The sequence below is a fragment of the Theobroma umbraticum genome, unplaced genomic scaffold (genome assembly GCF_002168275.2).
Source record: "Theobroma umbraticum cultivar Fairchild unplaced genomic scaffold, ASM216827v3 scaffold_147.0, whole genome shotgun sequence".
In the NCBI taxonomy this organism is placed as follows: domain Eukaryota; kingdom Viridiplantae; phylum Streptophyta; class Magnoliopsida; order Malvales; family Malvaceae; genus Theobroma; species Theobroma umbraticum.
This window is the reverse complement of record NW_018397259.1, coordinates 5,236,142-5,258,878: the sequence shown is the minus strand read 5'-3', so window position 1 is coordinate 5,258,878 and position 22,737 is coordinate 5,236,142. Positions and strand designations below refer to the sequence as shown.

Here is a 22,737-nt window from a genome sequence, read left to right as displayed (position 1 = left end):
TGGTTGATGGAAGGATAGGCGTTTTCAGTACAGCTTTTCACTTTTTATCACAATGTGAAGGATCCACAGGTAATTCTCCTTTATGGTACTGTATAGCATTCCCCAGGGATACCATGGAGTGTGGTGTAATCCTTCATTTCAGGATTTTGGTAGGCACCAGCCAATTTTTTCAAACAGTGTATTCCATATCCAAACCAAGAAGCCAGAACCTACCATGGAAAGGTCAACTTCATTCACAGCGACATTTTCTAAATATATTCTCCTGTTATGACACATAGAACTGCCAACACAAGGGAAAAAACAGTAAATTTTCCCATTTTCAATGCCAGTCTCAAGCTGTGAACATAATAATTGAACCATCAGCTCTTCAAATTATGGTCTCCATTCTTTCTTGATATGCAAGAACATAAGAATTTCTTTGAGCTTCCTTGGAAAGTGGAAAGAATAACTAGAAAACATGAAAACCATTTTTTTTAATGCAAAATCAAAGAGCTATATATAATTATATATATTCTAAGAGCTTTGTTAATGTTGTTCAAAATATAAAATATTGAACAAAGGAATTTAAAACACTCAAAAGAACATCGTTTATTAAAGGGAAACAGGCTGCAACATGCTTAGCATTCAAGCTGTCAAGAGCTTGTGTTGGGTTAACAACTCGGTTTCAATGGACAGAAATCGAATGTCATAAGTTGCACAACCTTGGGAAATTTGGGTATGACAAAACCAAACTCTTGCTTGTCTTGTAGCGTGACTCCATCAAGTTAACAAGCAAAAAAATGTGACCATCATTGGTCTTTATGGTAAAAGCATAGATAGGAATAGGATCATATGCCTAGTCCTTCACCTTTCTTTTTTTGAGATAATTTATATGATCAACTCTCCTTGTATGGCATCTATATAACCATAAATAAAAATAACAGCCAAAGTACGATCTTTAAAGAGTAAAAGTCATGATATTTACGTGTTCCATTTTGCCTTTTCTCGTTCGAAGGTTGCACCAAAAAAGGACAAAACTGTCGGCATAGATTTCACGGTGATTGGAATATAAGAGCCCCCCTCAGCCTCACTGTCACAAAGAAACAAAAGAGAGATGAGTGAAACAGGCAAGGTGGTGTGTGTAACGGGAGCATCAGGTTACATAGCTTCATGGCTGGTTAAGTTTTTACTCCAACGTGGTTACACCGTGAAAGCCACTGTTCGTGACCCAAGTCGGTGCTAAGTGCTAACTACCTAAACTAATTACTAACCTTTTTCCATCCTTCAATCTTAATGCTCACTTGCATTTTTAGGGTTTTCAATTCTTGGGTATATATTAAATTTTTGAATAATTTTCTTCTTGTCATTAAAGTTGTTTGTTTTTGATGTTAAGGTTCTTGGCTTAATGGGATACTTTGCTACCTAGGCTTCGATTTGTTTTTATTTTTAAATGACTTTTGAGCAGTTAAAGAAGTGAAAGGTGTGAACTTCAGGCTTTTTATAAGTTATGGACAATCTGATCGCAAATATTACCTTTTCTTGACTTCATAGGATACTTTATTTCCCAAATTTGATTTTTCTTCTAAAGTGATTATGATCGATGAAAGAAGTGAAAACCTATGAGTTTTTGGCTTTCTATGTTGCAACGTATCTGGGTTGTTATAATTATGGATGAAGAAACCATTTGTTGCTTATAATTCTTGAAAAGTAAATTAGCCTTCTCTATTTGTTTGAAGAAAATTCTTGATCTTTCTGTGTATCGTTCCCCTTTAGATATGTTTAATCATCGGCCTTCTGAAAATTTTCATGCTGTTTCCCCCTTCCCCGATTTCTTTTTTTGTCTCTAATGTCTAGGTATTGCCATATTGTTTCTTTGATGTCTTTGTGTTGAAATGCAATTCTATTTGTTACTATCGTTTATTGATCACCCATGGTTCAGCTAATATATTATATATTCGATTTTAGATTCAGTAGATTGCTGAACTCTATGAAAGATATGTAAATCAGCAGTTTTTGCAATTGATGAATAATACAATCTAGTTACAAGATAGATACGTCTTCCCATGTAAGTAACTGTTTCATACACTTATTTCTAGGTGATCCAAAGAAAACAGAGCACTTACTTGCACTTGACGGGGCAAAGGAAAGGCTCCATTTGTTCAAGGCAGAGCTACTGGATGAGGGAGCTTTTGATTCAGTAGTTGATGGATGCGTAGGAGTTTTCCACACAGCATCTCCTTTTTATCACAATATCAAGGATCCTCAGGTACCGTTCTTGCTCTCTCATTGCATATTTTCATGTCTAGTGTGTGCGTGTGTATATATATATATTTGCACTTAAGTACTAACATTTTAAATCTTTAAGTGGTTGCTGATTTTTTTGGATGTCGATTGAAAGGCTGTGTGCAGTTCGTAAATGTCCTTACAGATGAACAGTAGTAATTAAATCGGCTCATCTGCTATATAGTTCAATATTGTTTCTCGTACAAGTTTATTCTTGTATAGATTCATTTAGATCCCACAACCCTTTTCTAAAAGTTGTGGTTTTTGGGCTCATTTATGTTCTCCGAATTTCTTATTTGTAGTCTATAGTAACTGTTAATCTTTTAATCTTGCTCTGTTTTTACTTGAAAATCCTTGCTGTGAGGAGCAGCCATGTCTTACTTGCCTTTTGAATCCAGTTGCAAATGGGAAAAGAAACAAATATGTATATTGTCTGGATTTTGTTTCTGATTGGCTAGTGTAGATTTTGATGCTCATGTTTTCAATTACTTAATGCTGCTATAGAATCCTGATAATTGATGCATTCTCTGGCACTTCTGTAACAGGCTGAAATGATTGACCCTGCTGTGAAGGGAACACTTAATGTTCTTAGGTCATGTGCTAAAGTTCCATCAATTAAACGGGTGGTTATAACATCCTCAGTTGCAGCTGTTGCGTATAATGGAAGGGCCCTTGGCCCTGATGTTATAGTTGATGAGACTTGGTTCTCCGATCCCAGTTTTTGTGAGAAATCAAAGGTATGCAAATTTTCTAACTTGTATGGCATGCATCTCTATTCAAAAGATGAGGAGTTTTAAGTGTATTATTTTTATTAAATTACCAAATAGCGTGATGCTGCTTTTTTGAACAAGAGCTTGCATCTGGTCTTGTATTTTTTTTAAATCATATGTACACATTTCCTTTTGTTCTTTTTTCTTCCTTGTCTTTTATCCACTGGCTCATCAATTGTCTTTCTATAAAGTTGTAGGTTTATTAGTTCAGGGTTCCTAGTGCAAGATGTCTGAATTATACTGGCTAGGTTTTAGGAAATTTACTGTCTATTATCTGGGTCCGGATCTGAAAATTGGCAAAGCCTGAAAGCAAGCATCATTATTGAAATGCTTAAATTTAAATATCTTGACTATATTTTTTTCTTCCATGCATTAAAGAATTATTTTATTCTTTTGATCTAACTGAAACCCTTTCGTTTTAATGATTATTAGCTCCTTTTTCTGGTCCTGCTTCTGTTATGATTTTCATTTTTGGGGATTTGAGGGTTAAAGATTGTGATATGATGCTTAATTCCATTCTTCTTTTAACAAAAGAATTACATGCTCAAGTTCTTCCTTATTGCTGCAGAAAGGACAATGTTCAGGCATGACATAACATTTTGTATATCATTTTTTTTTCTTTTGTTTGTCGTCAGCTTTGGTATATGCTTTCTAAGACATTAGCTGAGGAGGCTGCTTGGAAGTATGCAAAAGAGAATGGAATTGACATGGTTACAGTAAACCCAGGGTTGGTGATTGGACCTCTCTTACAGCCGACTGTTAATGCAAGTGTGGAGGCAATATTGAAGCTTATAAATGGTACTCTCCGACTAGCTTTAGCGGACAGGATATTGTTCTTTTAACAATTATTGCTGATAAAGTGACCTTAGAAGAGAATATTGCATTCTGAATTAAGATTTTATTTCTCTTGCTTACCTTTTTGTTTTAGCTATTTCTTGTTTTCGTGCAAAGGAGCAGCACTCAAGCATTAATGCAGGAAAAAACTACATAAATGAACTCAAGAATAACAGCAAGAGGAACTGTTTTTAAAAAAGAAATATTGAGTCAATTATGTTCTAAGTCTAAGATGAATTTCTAAAGCTTGAATAAAAAGGGTGTGTACGTAGATCATGTCACACTGCTGACACTTATAGTATGAACTAAGCATGTTACTTAGCAGTGCCACAAATAGTGTATATCAGATAATGAGAATTGTCAAGCCATCAAATACATGAAGGGTTATTCACTTATTGTTTTTTAAAAGTTTGAGTTTTAAAGGTTATTTGGATGAAACTTTGAGGAAGAGGTGGCAAATAGCAAACGATTTACTTGCTCACCAAATTTGTGTAAATTCAGGATTCAGACTGTTTGAGTAACAATTGTCAAAGTCGTTATATTTTCTTGTTCAAAACTTTCCTTAATTAATGGTATGGAAAATGCTTTGTTTTTCTGCTTCATTGTCATTTATTTTGTCATTTTTGCAATCGCTAAAGTTGCATGTCTTTTTGCTTGGGTCTGGAATATTCTATGTGTTCAACAGAAATGGTGACTACCTGTTACAGGAGAATAAAAAAGACTTTTAAGAAAGAAAATGTAGCATACTTGAATAATTCTCTTATTGAGCAGTTTTGTGCAAATATAAAGTAATCATTTCAAATATAATTCATAGATAACACTTAACTGAATCTCTAATGTTCCCCTGTTTCGGCTGACAAGCCTGCCTAACTTTTCCTCCTGAACGTTGCCTTTGTTTGATGCAGGGGCTGAAACATTTCCAAATGCAAGTTACAGATTGATAGACGTTAGAGATGTTGCAAACGCACATATACTAGCTTATGAGAATTCTTCAGCTTATGGAAGATACCTTCTAGTTGAGAGAGCTATGGCCTGTTCAGAAATTGTGCAGGCTTTACGTGAGCTTTACCCTGCTCTTAGACTTCCTGAAAAGTAAGTTTCAAGGGTATGAATTTGTTGCATGGAAACTTTTAATGATTGGCAGAAGCAACTAAGTTTCAATTCTGCATCAACTCTTCCTATTGTGCTTTACAATTTGTACTTCAATTTGTTTTTGTTCCATGGATTTTGCATTGTCATCCAATGTCTGTTTTTTAGATCTAAAGACCTTTAGGTTCTCAAATGAGGACATGTCCTATCTATTTGTGCTCAACATGGAAGTTTGAAAACTTTTTGCTTTTGCTTTTGTTTTTGTTTTTGTTTTTTTTAATTTTTCTGTATTTGGAGGCTAATCTCGGTAATTCATATCTGATTACTAAACTCTATTACCTTATCTGATTTATTTATATTTCAGTAGCCCCGTGTTAGGGTTAGGGAAGCATGTTTGCAATTGTGGCCTCCATTTTTAAGTGTTATTAACGGGTACTAATAATTTTGGCAGATGTGCGGATGAGAAGCTAGCTATTCCAGTGTTTCAGGTGTCCAAGGACAGAGCAAAAAGTCTAGGCGTTAACTTTACCCCTATTGAGGTGAGCATCAAGGATACAGTTGAAAGCTTGAAGGAGAAGAACTTCTTTAGTGGCTGAATCATGGCATGCTTCAGCTAGTCTAGGATATCACTATCAATAACTGGGTACATCCCTTTTTGGCTTTAGTTCATCATTCTGAATGTCATATCTGCTGTGTTGGCTGCTGTTCTAGAGGTTGTAATGTTTAGTTGTAAGCTTGTCTTAATTAGCTGTAAGTTGCCCTTCCCTTTTTTATTTTGTATCATGAGATTAGGTTGGAACTTGAAGATATGATGTTAACATTTGGAGAAACTTTAAGAAATGCCAAAGAAGAAAGTTGTGTGGTTTGGTTCATATTGAACTCTATTCAAAGTTTAAAATATATAAAACCGATTTAATACAAAAGTATGTCTAAAAGATAAGTATGTCTTCCATACAACTTATTCCATGGATGATCCACAGAAAAAAGAACACAATCCTTGCACTTGATGGAGCAAATGAAAAGCTTTAGTTTTTTCAATGCAAACCGACTTGATGTGGGTTCTTTTCATGCTGTTGAAGGATGGATAGGTGTTTTCAGTGCAGCTTCCCCTTTTTATCACAATGTGAAGGATAAACAGGTAATTCTTCTTTATGGTACTGTATAGCATTCCCCAGAGGTAACATGAAGTGTGGTATAATCCTTCATTTGAGGATTTTGGTAGGCACCAGCCAATTTTTTCAAACAGTTTATTCCATATTCAAACCATGCCAGAGCCTACCATGGAAAGGTCAACTTCATTCACATCAATGTGTTCTAAAGAAACAAGGCCAGCTAGCTACCCCTGAAAGACTATCCAAGCTTGAGCTCCAAAATTCACATGGACATCATGAAGCTGCAAGCTAGAAAGACTACCAAGACTTGGTGGAGTAACTCCATATAGTCCCGCTCGTTGAAGGTGTCCAGACTTGAATCTAAGTATTCCAAGTACCTGAGGTTTAGTAATGAAGGACTGATATCCCCAATAAACTTCCAAAAACCATACCTGCTTGAAGATTCAGAATTTATAAAGTACCACTTGCGAGGATCAATCACGATCACAGCTCCATTATTATTGTTGCAATCAATTCCTTGCCACTGACAGGAGTTGCTTCCTTGCCATGATGAGAGCCTATTTTCAGGATCATTGAGGTCATTACCGAAGTCAAAAAGAGCTTCAGGGTCGGATTCAGAGCCATTACAAGCATCTTCACTTGATATGACACATAGAGCTGCCACCATAAGGCCAAGAAACCTGGATTTTTCCATTTCCAATACAAGTAACAATTGTTATTGAACTCAAGCTGTGAGCACAATAAGGAAACCACCAGCTCTTCAATATACATCCTGCATTTTCTTGATATGCAAGAAAATAGGAGATCCTTTGGAGCTTCATAAGAAAGGATAACTAGAGAAGATGCAACAAAAAAAAAAAAAACCCTTAGGCAAAGTCAAAGAGAGCCATTCTAGGAGAAGTGTTAACGTTGTAGATATAATATATTTACTTGGAGTAGGGAATTTCTAACACTCGAAGACCGTTGACAATCAAAGGTTACAGATCATATTAAAAAGAAACTTGCTGTCAAGAAAGTTTAATAAAATAGCAGTCAACTTGGTTCATACGCAACAAATCACAAGTCAAGTTCCAAGATCAGTTGCATTGGGTACAACGTTGATAAACAACTATAGCGTTGAGTCCAAAGGCAACAAACAAAAACTTTTACCTCCGTTGAGTTTTGACTTATGGCAAATGCATAGATAGGATCATATTCCAACTCTGGATAAAGGTCATCTATAGCAAAATAATACTCTCTGTCAAAATTTTCAATGCATGAGACATAAACTTAAGGAGTCGTGTAGTTCTGAAAAATGTTTGTCCTTCCATTTTCATTTTCCTTTTACTCTAAAACAATGGTATAAACCCTTTCAACTTCTCTTGTTCATGCTATTTTTATAAGAATGTATGCTTTCGGAATTCTAGTAAAGAAAGAAAAATGTGTTTACTTCTGAAAATGTCATACTAGAATCCTGATAATTTGGTGAACGGTCCACTTATATTTCCAGGCTGAAATGATTGATCCCGCAGTGAAGGGAACACTTGATGTTCTTACATCATGTGCTAAAGTTCCACCATCAACAGAGTGATTATAACCTCCTCTCTTGGAGCAGTTGTGTTCACTGGAAAACCTCTTTCTGATGATGTGATAGTTGATGAGACCTGGTTCTCAGATCCTGTCAGTTGCGAGAAATCAAAGGTGTGAAAATGTACTTAATTCTTATCACTGTCACGTATCATCTCTAATCTCTTTCGATTGTACCTTTCAAAATTCCTAAGAGCTTTAGGTGCTTACATATCATTTAAGTGCAAGTGATGTGAATCTGCTGCCTCCTTGCTAGCCTCCTGTATTGTGAATAAATGATGTATACATAGTACACATTTTGGGTTCCTCGCCTTCATATTTTCTGGTTTCTTGACCCAGTTGGTGGATGAGTACGTTTATGCATCCAGGCTACAAGTCCAAAGATATTGCAATTATTATTTATTGAGCTTTATAGTATGTTTGGTACAGGAAATAACTTATGTATTCTCATTTTTTTTTTGTTTTTTCTCTCATTTGATAAGTAATTGCTTAAAGGAATAGCTATTTTTTAGTATTAGTTATTCTTAAAAAATGGTTAAAATTCAAGTTTAATTAAACCAAGTTACCTCATGGTATTTGCTATTCCATAATTGGGGGAATAGCTTTCAAATTTGATAGGATTAAAATACCCCTTATAACTATGAAATATTATAATCTTACATATAAGTTACGTTTGGTTCACGAAATAGGCAGGAATGGAATAAAATAACAATTGTTTGAGAATAAAATAGAATAGTTATTATGTAATTTGATATGACGAACATAATAGAATAGAAATAATTATTATGACTTATTACAGTGTTTGGTAGGTAACAATAACTTTAGAATAAAAAAGAAATAGAAAATAAAAAAACAAAAATACCTTTTATTATATATATGATTATTTATGTTTATTTTATTTTTAAATATTAATAATATATAATTTAATTAAAATATTAATAATTAATAACTTAAATATAAATATTTTATTATAATTTAGTCATTAATATTTTAAATATTAATAGTTTATTTATAATTTAATATTGTTATGATTAAAATATTAATAATTTTAATTAATTTCTAAATTTAAAATATTAATTTTTAAAATATGTAATTAAAAACTAAAAGCATTTAACCATTTAGTTCATTGGTGCATGATCTCCTGTCTAAAGAGTAGGGTTCGAATCTCCCTTCTCCTAATTAAAAAAAATTAAAAACTAAAACTTTTTATTATAATAATATTTATTTTTTAAAACAAGAAAAATACCCTTTATATAATTTAGTAAAATTTATCTTAAAAGACAAATATAAGCAATTTTTCTTTTTTATTTATTCAATTTTTATTTTCATTAAAATTTTAAAATTTTATTTTATCTATTTGCATTTTTATTTTTTATTTATACTTTCATTAAGAATTTAATATATTAATAATTTAATAAGGTAAAGATTAATATTTTAAAATATTAATTTTTATAATTTATAATAAACTTTTAACTTTTTTATTTTAGTTTTTTTCTTTTTTTCTTTTTTCTTCTCCATGGGCCGGCCACAAAAAATGTGACTAGTGTAATGAAACATCAATATGGCACACCATGTGGTCGAATTTGGCCATTAAGACGTTAGATCGATGCTTTTAGTGATTGGATATGATCGTGGAATGCCAGATCCAGTCATGGGGATTTGGTCAGGAAGCACCATATCTAATGCTTCTTGTTGCCAGATCAGGCAATGGATCCCAAATGCTATTTTTAATCAAAATTCAAGCAATTAGCAAAGAGTAACAAATTTTTATTTTGTGAATTCAATAGATCTTTTAAATAAGAGTCGGGTTTACTATTTTAACCAACATGTTTTTGGTTATGGCAGATGCACAGATGAGAAGCAATATATACCCGCATTTCAAGTATCCCAGGAGAGAGCGAAAAGCCTAGGCGTTAACTTTACTCCTATGGAGGTGAGCATAAAGGATACTTTCAAGAGCTTGAAGGAAAAGAACTTCTTGTAGTGTCTGATTCATGGTATGTACTATACATACCAGCCAGTCAAAGCATATTATATATATATATATATATATATGTTATTTTTATCTATATGCACTGAATCGTCTTCCTTCGAGGTGAATGGTCCACTCATCAAATCCAGTTCAAAGGAAGAGGGACATTCCTACTTCCATTCCAAAAGGAGCGGCTTTAACAGTCAGAGCAATACAGCCTTACTTAAATGAAGGAATCATTCTCAGCAAGCAAGAAGACTCGGCTAGAGCTAAAGGAAAAAAGGTTGAAGATGCTGGAAACAGGATCTTTGTGGGCCAAAGAGAAAAAAAAGAAGAGGCTTTCTCCTTCAATAGCTATACTATTTCTCTACATTATAGAACAAATGCAGGTTAGTCGCGGACGAACATGTGGAATCATTTGTATACACTTATAGGAAGGAATGCTAGTGAAGCAAGCTTCCATCATAGAATGGGATTCGGATGGAAAAGCCAGAAGCCTATGAAAAAAAAGCCAGAAGCCTATGTGTGATAATCAGGGGTTTTGGGAAGCATGGATTGAGGTAAATCAAAGAAATAGGCATTGAACACTCAGTAGCAGGTTGCTTCAAGATAGCTATATAAGTCATAGCTTGAGGAGTAACAAACTCCACAAAGAAGAGTAAGGTGAAGGGCTTGGTCTAGCGAAATTATAAAAGACTATTCTCCTATAATGACGCGCAGAATCCAAAGTGAGTTTCATCTATGCCCTTTTTGCCAACGACCTACTTACAATCAAGGAAACATTGGTAGCATAGCATGCATAAGGGGATTACTAACTTTTAAAAGTGCAATCGACACACTAATCTTCTTTCAAAACCTATGGAAGTAGAAAGAAAGTAGCTAAGTAGAAATGAAAAGGGAGATTCAACCTCAAATGAGGCAATGAATGTTATTATTCAAGCATCACTTGACTCCATCTAGCCATTCGCAATTAACATCTCCCTTAGGAATAAAACCTTTAAGACTTTCAGTATGAAAATAAAACCTTTAGACTTTCAGTATGAAACTAACTTATTAAGCTTGCAGTAAAGTAATCAATCCCTTGATTCTTACAGTAAAGTCTTTCTTTCGACCATGGGATATTCAGGAAAAAAAACCTACGCTTTTCAGGATAGCTTCTGGATAGAATGAATGAAGTTCAGTAAATTTATCTAGTCAAATATGTGAAATTCTCTTTAGTTAAAATGAAATCGATTCACTTTCTACGACTAAGTGATATACCAATGGGGATACAATCGGGACAAAAATCACTACCCGATGCCCCACTTTGTGAGTGCTTTTAATCAAAATCAGTAAAAGTGGTGCCTTCAATCAAAATCAGTAGAGAAAAATAAATTTTTACCAGATATTCAAAGCATACTTCCCGGTGCTCATTCATTTCCATGTAAGTAATTAACCCATGATCCAATTTGCACTAGAAACAATGGTAAGTCATGATTGATCTAGGTATTAGAATTAAGTATCGATCTGGGTATTGGTGTAAAAGTATCAGAGTATTAAAAGTCAGATATCGATCTAAGTATTTATGTAAAGATATTTGAGTATTAAAAATTAGAATAAAAAAAATGGTACATTTGAATATAAAATTAGAAATCCGAAAATCTAAGGCCCAATACACTAGAAGAAATCTAAGGCCCAACACATCAAAAAATTCATAAAAAATAAAAGTAAATAATTAAGAATGTCAATGGATTGAGTTTTTATGAAGTTTCATAAATATACGTTTGATAATAAAATGAAACAAATTCATATAAAATTTTTAATAATTGTTTCGGGTTCGGATATTAACCTTAAAATTAGCCTTAAAGATAATAGTAAAGATAAAAATTTCTGATCAAATATTTTGGAGTATTTCAGGGTTTTCTTTACATGTAATTAGATTGTTTTATTAAGGGTTTATTTGGCATTTCCTAAAATTAAGGCAAGAGGAAAATTAATGATAGAAAAACCTCCCCTTAAACCCTATCTAAAACCAAAAACCCTAACGGCTAAAAAACCTTCTCTCTCCTTTCAAAGAAAGAGAGAAGAGAAAAATGGCGTCGGTAACATTAAAAAGGAACTACCGTTGCTCCCAATCGCTGCAACAGTTCTACAGCGGAGGCCCCTTCGCGGTCTCATCGGACGGATCTTTCATTGCGTGTGCGTGCATCGAATCCATAAAGATTGTGGATTCATCAAACGCTTCGACGAAGTCGACTATCGAGGCTGAATCGGGTACCATCACTGCCTTGGCTCTTAGCCCCAATGATAAGTTGTTGTTCTCTGCTGGACATAGTAGGCAAATTAAGGTCTGGGACTTGGACACTTTAAAATGTCTACGCTCCTGGAAGGTCAGCCTCTTATTTCAATTTATTTTTTGTTGTTTAAATGGTGTTTTGAAGAATTTTAAAGTAAGCTCATTTGCTACTTGCTTTCGGTTCTAGAAGTACGACGCCAAAAAGTACATTTAGATGGAAAGGCAAATTATATCTTTGAAGAATTAAACATTGCAATTGTAATTTTGTTAAGAACAAAAATATATGATTTTACCTTAAATCAGGTACATAGGAATAAGTTATTATAAATTAGTTCAATTAAAGTGAATTCATAGCAAAATGTAAGTAAGAAAAGTTACTTGAAATAGAGACTTAATTATTTTAGTACCGTCTTTTAAGGTACATGAATTATAAAATTCATAAAATTGTGCATCATATATATTTTTTCTTAACTTGTTGGGTCTTGTTATCTTTGGTGTTGATGGCAATTAGAGAAGAAATGAACTTCGCTTTCTGTGAGCTAGGTCGTAATTCTATGTGTAATTTGTCCATTGGAAAATTCTTTACTTTCTGAGTGAATCTTTTTTTTTGTTTTTTCATTTGGTTAATGGAAAACTGAAGCTCAAAATAATTGTTTCTTTATTCTTTTGACTAGTTTGAAACCCTTGAAACTGGTTTCTTTTTTAAAGTGAAGACAAATGATACACCAGAAAGGACCTCCCTTTTTATGAACTTACTGCAGATATGGTCTTAATTTAGACATGATGGCGTAATAAGATCCATATCATTGATCCCACATTGTGGGAAGAGGCTTAGTTGTTGTTAGATGTCTGAGATACAGGATTTATTATTTTCATTAATTTAGTATTAATGTTATGTTCACAAATTTGGTAGAGCTTTTAGCCTCTCTCTTCTGATTTATTATTTGTCTTTGGCATTGAGTAGGGCCATGATGGTCCTATAATGGGCATGGCTTGCCATGCCTCAGGAGGTTTGCTTGCAACTTCAGGAGCTGATAGAAAAGTTCTTGTTTGGGATGTTGATGGTGGTTTCTGCACTCATTACTTCAAAGGTCATAAAGGTGTTGTGAGTAGTATTATGTTTCATCCTGATGTGAATAAAACCCTTGTAAGTTCTAATTTCAAAGTCTATTTGGAACTGCTTTTTTTCTTTGTTCTTGTTGCCCTTCTGCTAGTCATTGGTTTATACATTTTTTTAATGTAATTTCCACTGACCCTTTTTTTTATAGCTTTTCTCTGGAAGTGATGATGCAACTGTACGAGTGTGGGATCTTCTAGCAAAGAAATGTGTTGCAACATTAGAAAAACATTTCTCAGCAATTACTTCTATGGCAGTGTCTGAAGATGGATGGACTTTGCTAAGTGCAGGAAGAGATAAGGTTGGGGCAAATTTCCTTTGATCTGGATATAGTTATTTGTAACATCTATTTTACAGATTTAAAGTTACATGTTCTTATTCAATTTTTTTTTTTATATTTATGATTTTGTGTCTAAATATGCATTTAGTAATGCTGTGAAATTTTTCAACATTTGAAATTTAACCTGAAAATGCCAATTACTTTTTTGACAACTTTAATGCTTGTTAGGAAACTCAGCTTCCTTGGTCTCCTTTAAGTTTATATTAAATTTTTGGTTTTGTTTCTTCAATGATTTTATTCCCTTCAATGATTTCTTTAACCGTATCAAGTTTCTTCTGATGTCTGATGCTGGCTAGTGTTTGCTATAATTTTCTGGGTCATCTTTGCTAATGCATTTTACTTATAGGGATTTAATGTTTGCTTTTGCCTAAATTTTTGGATGTGCTCTGTTTTTTGTTATGTTTGTATGTTTGAGTGGTGTGTATAGCTGTTGTTTTTTTAAGTCAAAGAAAGTTGACCAACCATTTGTATCAGCTCAACTGCATTATCAAATTGTTAACCAGAAATCAATTTCTTGGTGACCTCAGGTTGTAAATTTGTGGGACCTTCATGACTATAGATGCAAGAGTACTGTACCAACTTATGAGGTGCTTGAAGCTGTGTGTATAATTAATTCTGGGAGTTGTTTTGCTTCGTCTCTGGGTGCATTCCGTCAGCAAAGTGGAAAGAGAAAAAGTGGATCAACTGGAGATTATTTTATCACAGCTGGTGAACGTGGAATTGTACGCATCTGGAATTCTGAAGGGTAATAAAATGGAAATCCTATTGCAATACCTCATTTAGAATTATAGTTTGAATGATTTGGAGACCCCTCCAATATTTGTTTGGTCGTCCCTCTGAAGTTATATGTCCTTGCATTGATGTATTCTAAATAAATTTACTTATTTTTGTCATCATTTATTTTGACAGTGCAGTTTGCTTGTATGAGCAAAAGTCCTCAGATGTTACAGTCAGCTCAGATGTGGATGAAGATTCAACAATGGGCTTCACTAGTGCTGTTATGCTGCCCTTGGATCAAGGACTGCTTTGTGTGACAGCTGATCAGCAGTTTCTCTTCTACAATCCAGAGGAGCATCTTGAAGAAAACTGGAATTTAAAACTGACCAAGAGGCTTGTGGGATTCAATGATGAGATTGTGGATATGAAGTTTCTTGATGAGGAGGAACAATATCTTGCTGTTGCTACAAATCTTGAACAGGTGATTTAGTACGCTTGCTAGTGGTACATTTGGATATTCCACTACCTGGGCATCAGTTCTTTGGATGCTCGATGATTAAAATGTTATGTTGATTTAAAATTGGATTTAACTGTGCTTCATATTGGCCCTTTTCCAATTACTCTAGCAAAAAATATTTGATTGATCTTAGCCATAATTTGTTATCAGGATTGATTTTGTTAACTTGTTTCTCCTCAAAGAGGCTTGTCCTCTGTGTGTGCATAAGTTTACAGACCCTTGCATATATTGTTATGTTTGAGTTTATCTACACTTAAGAATTTATGTGGCTGAAAGTGTAAATATCTAATTTGTGTCAATTCACATATGTAGGTTCGAGTGTATGACCTTTCCTCCATGTCATGTTCCTATGTATTGGCTGGTCACACTGATACTATTCTATGCCTAGACACGTCCTTGTCAAGTTATGGAAGAAGACTAATTGTAACTGGGAGTAAGGACAACAGTGTAAGTAATTTTGTCTAGTGCATGCTGTACTCTTTTTTGCCACGGACACACATATACAACATGCATATTTATGTGAAGTATGGTACTTTTTCATTATTGTAGGTAAGGTTGTGGGAAGCAGAAAGACGAGGTTGTGTAGGACTTGGCATGGGTCACATGGGAGCGGTTGGAGCTGTTTCTTTTTCCAAGAAGTGTCGAGATTTTTTTGTTAGTGGCAGTAGGTGAGTACTTACTCTGGGAAGCCCTCTTTGTCTCTTTGAAGATGCAATCTAAGTTGACTTGACTACTTGTGCTTTTTCCATTATGATCACTTCTTAACAAGGGATTGCTTTCTTTGAATCAAATCATATACTGCATATTGTTGTCAGTCTGTATCTGAGTAAGGAGAGAAGTGCTAGGATTTGACCTTATCTTATATGCTCTAGGAAAGCTCTTGGATGGATAAATGAAATTGGGTTTTGGGTTGTAGTTGACTTGAACATAACATGCACAGTGGAGAATGTCTTCAAAATTGTCTGGCAATTCAGTTGGCTTGTAGTGTGATAGTAAAATTATGTTTTAGCTTATTGGCTGGAGTATTTGTATAGGACAGTAGAGGAAATGTGTTCATGATGAATTGTGGGCCTTGCACTTTGTAAGTTATGTTACATGTTCATGGTTGCTTGAAAATTAGTTTAGGGATGGTTGTTTTAAACTAGGCTCATTATAAGATTCTCGTTTTGTCCTCCATGTTACATTTATATTTTACCCAAACAATCTAAGGCAGCGTGGAAGTAGAAATAAGAAAAGAAAACCAAAACTGTGAAAGAAAACCACAACAGAGGCTAAAATTGATGCAAAATATCGAAGTTGGAACAATAAAACTAGGGTTTAGGGTTGTAGAACCTCTAACAATAATATCCAAGTATAAAGGACTATTTACACTAGGGTTTCAGAAGCTTTTAATCCCAGCTGTTGGACATAAATAAGCCCTCTAATCCTAGTCATTCAAACTCATTTAAAAGATCACCTGCTAGTCATGTGACCACTTAAAATTAAAATTTATAATTACTACCCATTTACCAGAGCAAAACAGCAAATATAAAGTAAAACATATCAAGATAACTGATTGAGATAAACTCTGGAATGCTTTTGCATCATAATCTCTGGATACTTTTAGTCACTTATGTAATATCTAATGCAACAGAAGTGCCTATATTCTGTAATTTTTTGATATAACAATTGATTGTTGTAAAATGTTGCTGTTATTGGACATTACTTATTGAGACTAAATCTGGAATGTTCCGGCATCATAATATCTGTATATTTTCAGTCTCTTATGTAATATATAATGCAACAGTAGTGCCTGAGTTCTGTAATTTTTGATGTAAAAATTGATGTTTGTAAAATTTTGGTAAGATTGGACATTAATGATTTTATTCTCTTTTCTTTTTGGGACGATAATGGTTTTATTTTCATATGTATCTTCTTCAGTGATCGTACCATTAAGGTTTGGAGCTTGAATGGACTCTCAGATGACATCGAACAGCCTATTAATTTAAAAGCAAAGGCAGTTGTAGCAGCGCATGATAAAGATATTAATTCTCTGGCTGTTGCCCCAAATGACAGTTTAGTTTGTAGTGGTTCTCAGGTTAGTAGACGATGCATCTTTACCGATATCTTATTTTCAAGTTGTTATTGAATTTTATTTTATTATGAGAAGAGGGTGAAACTACAAAAGGATATATTGTCTTGGAGGCTTCCTTTCGTCCAAAAAGACTTGTAAAATGGTATAATATTTTATTTTTTGGCAATCAGGATCGTACTGCTTGTGTTTGGAGGCTTCCAGATCTGGTGTCTGTAGTTAAATTTATAGGGCATAAGCGAGGAATCTGGTCTGTAGAGTTTTCACCAGTTGATCAATGTGTCATAACAGCATCAGGTGACAAGACTGTAAAGATATGGGCTATAGCCGATGGTTCATGCTTAAAAACGTTTGAAGGACATACATCAAGTGTATTAAGAGCATCATTTCTTACACGTGGGACCCAGTTTGTATCTTGTGGTAACGGCATCTTTCTCTTTACTGATTAGATTTTCTTCTGTTTTAACGTTTTAATGACATTTTGTATGTCATTCGCCATTTAGGTGCTGATGGATTGGTAAAGCTATGGACAATCAAAACAAATGAATGCATTTCTACATATGATCAGCATGAGGACAAGGTATTGAATTATTCTCTTTTTTTGGTTTAATGTTTGGGCTACATACGTATATCTTGACTTATTTCTTTTCAGAGATCTGCATAAGTTCTGTGGATATTACAATAATGTACCATCAATAGATTTTTAAGAGCTACGTACCTCAGTCAGGCTTGATTTTGCATGGAGGAAGTTGAAACCACATGGCATTAATTCTTTTGTTATAAAATTTGGTCTGCAGGTTTGGGCGTTGGCTGTTGGCAAAAGGACAGAAATGTTAGCAACAGGTGGCAGTGATGCAGTGATCAATCTATGGCATGATTCAACTGCAGCTGATAAAGAGGAAGCATTCCGTAAAGAGGTTTGTCATCTATACTTTTGGTGCCTTGGTATCATTTGTTGTAAGTTTGGAACATATGAGGGGACAAATTTTGTACAGGCCCTTGGACATACCAAGTGAGTGAATTACTTGTAGCAAACAAGTATGTTTTAATGTTGATTCTTGAAATTTTCTAAGCTACCTGGAATATGCTGTTACAAACGAAAAAGTAAAGGATTTCTGTATGTCTGCTGGTATATTTTCTAAAGAGAAATTAAAATGGAGAACTGGAAAGAGAAAGAATAGTATTTTAAACATTTAGAGAGCCTTGTAAGCACTTCTCTTTTCTTTTGTCAACTTATTTAACCAGACAATAGAAAGTGAAAGGAAATAATATTTACCATATCTCAAATTCATCACCTGACCAAGCCCAAATATTGATTATTTTTCCTTTCTTTTCTTCCTGTTATGACTGACTCCTTGACTCTGTAGTTACTTGGTGCCTGGGAGTTAGAAATTTTGTCAAGCTAGCTTTTGATAGGACACTAGCATTGTTGTTTGTCAATTTTAGTATTTAGTGTGATTTGGAGGGCCTTTTTTACCTTGATAAAATTATTGTTGTTTAAATTATGTATTAATAGAAATTGTTTTATATATCTTTCTCCATTTACACAGGAAGAAGGGGTTTTGAGAGGGCAAGAATTGGAAAATGCAGTATTAGATGCCGAGTACACGAGGGCAATTCAAATTGCATTAGAGCTCCGGAGGCCTCATAAACTTTTTGAGTTGTTTTCTGGGCTTTGCAGGTTAGTAATGCCCCCTCATATATGTGCTTCTTTATTTCTGTATAGAACATTTTCTCATAACTGACTGCTATGTAGGAAGAGAGAGGCTGAGGATCAGATAGACAAAGCCCTTCATGCCCTCAGCAAAGAAGAATTTCATCTACTTTTTGAGTATGCACGAGAATGGAATACAAAGCCAAAGCTGTGTCACATTGCCCAATTTGTTCTCTTCCGAGCTTTCAACATTCTTCCTCCAACAGAGATAATTGAGGTTATTCTTTTGTCCCCACTGTTTTTGTGGACTGAAGCTTTTCAATTTTGAATGAGAAGCATCAAGCATCTTAAGAATATTGTAATAGTCACTTGGTGTTTAATATTGTCTTTTGGTGATAGAGATGTGTATGTGTTTGGACACCAAAGAAATTTGACTTCAACCGATGCTTAGTTTGAACCAACGCATTAAGGAAAACCATTATCCTATAGCTTACTGCACCTTGAAATAAGTTTAGGCTTCATTGGTGATTGCTTCTTTTGCTTGTTTTTGCTTCTTTGAAAATTGTTTTAAGGGGAAACAGAGGAGAGTCAGTAAGGTCATGTTTCATTGAAGATGAACAAATGGTTAATTTATGTTTTCAGTTCAAACATAGTCATTTGATATGAAGTTAAGATCTAGCTTTTTGTTGTTCGTGGATGTTGAATCTTAATATTAGTCTTGCATCTAAATGCGCTTTTTGCAAGCAAAAGGTTATTCGAAAATGCAATAGCGAGAATAAACTTGTGCAATAGCTAGACTAAACTTGAGCTTAGTTATTTCTGCATGCTGGTAATACTGGCTATTTTTTAGGGTGTCCACTTGGTTAGTAAATTGTCGGAATGTTTACTTTGATATAATTTTTATAGCCACTGAATCAGTGCTTTAATAAACTATGTTGCCAGATAAAAGGAATTGGCGAACTGCTTGGAGGTCTTATTCCATATTCTCAGAGACATTTCAGCAGGATAGACAGGCTTATCAGAAGCACATTTTTGTTGGACTACACTCTAATGGGAATGTCCGTTATTGGACCAGTAACTCATGGTGATTTGAAGACTAGGTCTTTATTGCATTCTGGGAAGGATATGGATGATGCGCCTTTAACAGATAAGGCTGACGAGGATCAAAACCAAGTTTCTAAAGGGCTGAAAGAGAAGGCATCCGCAAAAAAGAGGAAATCACGCAAGTCTGCAGATGGTTCGCTCTCACATAAGAAGGTCAAGGGTGTTGCTCATGCAAATAATGGAGCTATTCCATTGCAGGCATAACCGGAATATGGAAGTTGTCTTATCCTTCTCTATCCTTATTTGCTTGCTGATTGATCTCTTGAGAAATATACCTTTTGCTGGAGCCGATTATAAGAAATGCATCTTCAAGCCAGTCTCATTGGCTCCTTCTCCAACCCCTTTCAAGAGCAATTTTTGAAGCATCCCTGGTGGTAAGCCAGTGTCAGGGTTACCAAATCATAGTTGCTCCAGTTGTTGTAACTTGAACCATAGATAAGCTCTAAATCTCCCTTATCATATACATGAAAATTTTCCTTGAAAGATCTCCGTCTCCAGCATAGTCGCTTTAGGAAAAACCAAAACCATCATATTTTTGAGAGAATCTCTTTGTGGACACTTTGCATGATCTTTTTAATGAAGGGAAATGATAAAAAAAAAAAAAATACAGTGCTCCCAATAGTTTAAGTAAAATAAAACACAATTTTTATTTTAAAATTTCTATTATAATTATGCATTATCAATATAATGTAAATGAAAAAGTAAAAAGAAAAAGTATTATGAGGGTGTAATTTTACAAGAGAATGAAGTAAAGTAATTAAAGTTTCTCGTCTTTGAATGAAATAGAGTTTTTTAATTAATAATTGATTAATTAATCATTAGTAACGGTGTTGTGATATGAAGTGGATAGAAAAATATAGGTGTATATTATTTATTATATAATTAATCGATGGTAATAAAAATTTATTTAATTTAAAATAAAATATAAAACTTTAATTAAAATTTTTAAAATAATTTTTTAAAAAATTTAAATATTTTTCCTTTTTTTTTTTACCCCTTTTCTCCTCCTTTAGCTTTTCCAAACAATCGACCCACCGGTGTGCGTTTTACGTAATCTTGCACCCTTTTTCTACTATCGAGGTTCTTGATTGCCACGTGTCTCTTTCCATCTCTTTTTCCTTCTCTCTCTACCACTGAAGCAAGTAACGTTTCCTTTGCACTGCAAGTCTGAAACGTCCATTTTCTCTCTGTAGTTTCTAGCCTCCCAAACAGACCCTTCTCCGGAACATGCCAAATCTACGTTTAGAACCCTACCGAATCGGTTACGCTCTAACCTCCGAAAAGGAGCAAACCTTCATACTGCCTTCCCTCCTTTCCCACGCCTCTCAAAAAGGAATTGTTTTGACCAAAATCGACACCAACAAACCTTTAATCCAACAAGGACCGTTCGACTGCATCATCCACAAATTGTACGGATCAGATTGGAAACAAAACCTCCAAGACTTTACTTCCCAAAACCCTAACATCCCCATCATTGATTCTCCAGATTACATCGAGATTCTCCACAACAGAATCTCAATGCTCGAAACTGTTTCGAAACTGAAAATAACAAAGTCCGGAGTCCCCAAACAAATTGCCATCGCGGAAGTTACTGATTTGGAAAATCTGAAACTAACATTTCCGTTAATTGCGAAGCCGTTAGACGCAGACGGCAGCGAGACGTCCCATAAATTGCATCTTATCTTCGACAACGAAGGGTTAAAGAACTTAACGGCGCCGTTTGTCTTACAGGAGTTCGTTAATCACGACGGCGTCGTTTTTAAAGTCTACGTGGCTGGGAAATATTTTCGGTGCGTGAAACGGAAGTCGTTGCCGGATATTTCGGAGGAAAAACTGGTAAATTTGAAAGGTTCGTTGCCGTTTTCGCAGGTTTCGAATTTGGCTGCAGCCGGTGGCGGTGGCGGGGAAGGTTGTGACTTTGAAAAGACGGAAATGCCCCCGGAGAGTTTAGTGAAGGAGTTGGTGAAAGGGCTAAGGGAGGAATTAAGGTTGAATCTGTTTAATTTTGATGTGATTAGGGATGGTAGAAATAAGGATAATCACTTAGTTATTGATATTAATTATTTTCCGGGATACGTCAAAATGCCGGATTTTGAGTCTGTCATAACGGATTTTCTGTTGGATGTCGTGCGCAAAGAACAAAAAGGGGGTGAAAATTAAGGATCGAAGGTGCCAAATATAGGTACATTTTAAATATTTGATGTTTTATTAAGCTCATATTTTGATATACTTTGTATCAAATTTTATTGATAATTTTAATACATGAATTTTCCCATTACTTATTTATCCTTTTCTTGTATATTATGTCAATTAATTTTGTGGATTGTGGATTTATTTGGCTTTTGGCATTTGTGTTAATGTCATCTTCGTTTCGAGTGTTATGGCATTAGATGAATAGGTTCTTATTTTAGGAAGAAGAGTTTCCTATTCCGCCTTCATCCTCCTTCACTACTTCCGAAATGACTTGATAAAGAAAAGCATCTAGATATTTTTAGGGTAAAGTTAGAAATTATGTCAAACTTACCAGGAGTCGTAGGCGTCAGGCTATATATGCAACTAGGAAGGAAGAGCACTTTTATTTGGTGTGGCATTCACTTTGGGAGTAATCTATACTGATTTGGAGTAATATTATGGGTGATGAAACATAGGGAATTTATAGGAGAATATAGAGTTTGAAGTATCGACCTGTAAGATTCTGATGCTGGCCAGCATGTGGAGTTCGATAATGGAAGAAGAATAATTCTTCAGCAAAATATGCTTTTGCTTTTGTTGCAACCCATATAAAGTTGGTACTATGAATATGATCTGAAAGCACCATTGAAGGTGGTAGAAACAAATTTAGTTGAACTTCTGTCACTTGTTAGCTTAAGTTTTAAGTTTGTTATTCTTTGTTAGGTACACGGATTACTTGAGAATCTTATACTTGAGCTGTGTTAGAACTTAGAAGTATGGAACCAAGCCATTCTACTGCACCCAATTGACCTTAAGCTTTTGAACTAGTGGTTTTTAACAGGTTGTTTTCATGTTGGTCATGTAGTTCATATTATGAGATATGTTGGTTTTGCCGCAATTCATCAGCTTAAGATTTTAGATCAAATTGAGATTGAGTACTTATGGAACCTGTGTCCTTTCTGATATCAGGCTAATAGCTTTGTTTCAGGTAGTCTCTTGGCCAATCCTAGTGCTATCCAATGCATCCTGCTTTAAATTTTATTCTCAAAGCATAGAACAAACACCACCTCCACAGTTTCCATGCTTGAAGTGTGCAAAGGTATTAGCCAAATTATGAAACTTCAAAACAGTCAATCATCAAATAAACTATGTAACATGAATGTAA

The 22,737-nt window shown here is 34.5% G+C and overlaps 3 protein-coding genes and 1 pseudogene across 7 annotated transcripts; 3 read left to right on the top strand and 1 right to left on the bottom strand.

Annotated features, from left to right (window-relative positions):
* The first annotated feature begins 1,026 nt into the window (after positions 1-1,026).
* On the top strand, positions 1,027-5,827 carry LOC110414674 (cinnamoyl-CoA reductase CAD2-like). 3 transcript variants are annotated; one of them, XM_021426019.2, is made up of 6 exons: positions 1,027-1,211; positions 2,076-2,245; positions 2,808-2,999; positions 3,668-3,830; positions 4,772-4,958; positions 5,407-5,827. In XM_021426019.2, exons 1-6 carry the CDS (start codon positions 1,094-1,096, stop codon positions 5,549-5,551), a joined length of 975 nt encoding a protein of 324 aa, XP_021281694.1. In that variant the 5' UTR covers positions 1,027-1,093; the 3' UTR covers positions 5,552-5,827. The 3 variants fall into 3 exon arrangements, with proteins under 3 accessions (XP_021281694.1, XP_089639393.1, XP_089639394.1); XM_089783267.1 differs by having other exon boundaries at positions 1,183-1,308; XM_089783268.1 differs by lacking the exon at positions 1,027-1,211 and adding an exon at positions 1,333-1,686.
* Positions 5,828-6,291: 464 nt separating this feature from the next.
* On the bottom strand, positions 6,292-6,761 carry LOC149527266 (LRR receptor kinase SERK2-like). Its single transcript, XM_089783317.1, has 2 exons — positions 6,499-6,761; positions 6,292-6,427 (listed from the first exon to the last, which is right to left on the bottom strand). Exons 1-2 carry the CDS (start codon positions 6,759-6,761, stop codon positions 6,292-6,294), a joined length of 399 nt encoding a protein of 132 aa, XP_089639443.1.
* Positions 6,762-11,624: 4,863 nt separating this feature from the next.
* Positions 11,625-20,161, top strand: TOZ (Transducin family protein / WD-40 repeat family protein). The gene is made up of 14 exons (XM_021426444.2): positions 11,625-11,974; positions 12,845-13,027; positions 13,149-13,298; positions 13,865-14,082; positions 14,247-14,535; positions 14,884-15,018; positions 15,121-15,239; positions 16,492-16,648; positions 16,816-17,062; positions 17,146-17,222; positions 17,440-17,559; positions 18,193-18,323; positions 18,399-18,573; positions 19,239-20,161. The coding sequence occupies exons 1-14, from the start codon at positions 11,678-11,680 to the stop codon at positions 19,602-19,604; spliced, it is 2,664 nt and encodes an 887-aa protein (XP_021282119.1). The 5' UTR covers positions 11,625-11,677; the 3' UTR covers positions 19,605-20,161.
* Positions 20,162-20,443: 282 nt separating this feature from the next.
* LOC110415244 (inositol-tetrakisphosphate 1-kinase 1 pseudogene) lies at positions 20,444-22,699 on the top strand (annotated as a pseudogene). Of its 2 annotated transcripts, none has more exons than XR_016351143.1 (2): positions 20,444-21,582; positions 22,561-22,699. The product of XR_016351143.1 is annotated as an inositol-tetrakisphosphate 1-kinase 1 pseudogene, transcript variant X1 (transcript). The 2 variants fall into 2 exon arrangements; XR_016351144.1 differs by having other exon boundaries at positions 22,550-22,664.
* Positions 22,700-22,737: the final 38 nt, after the last annotated feature.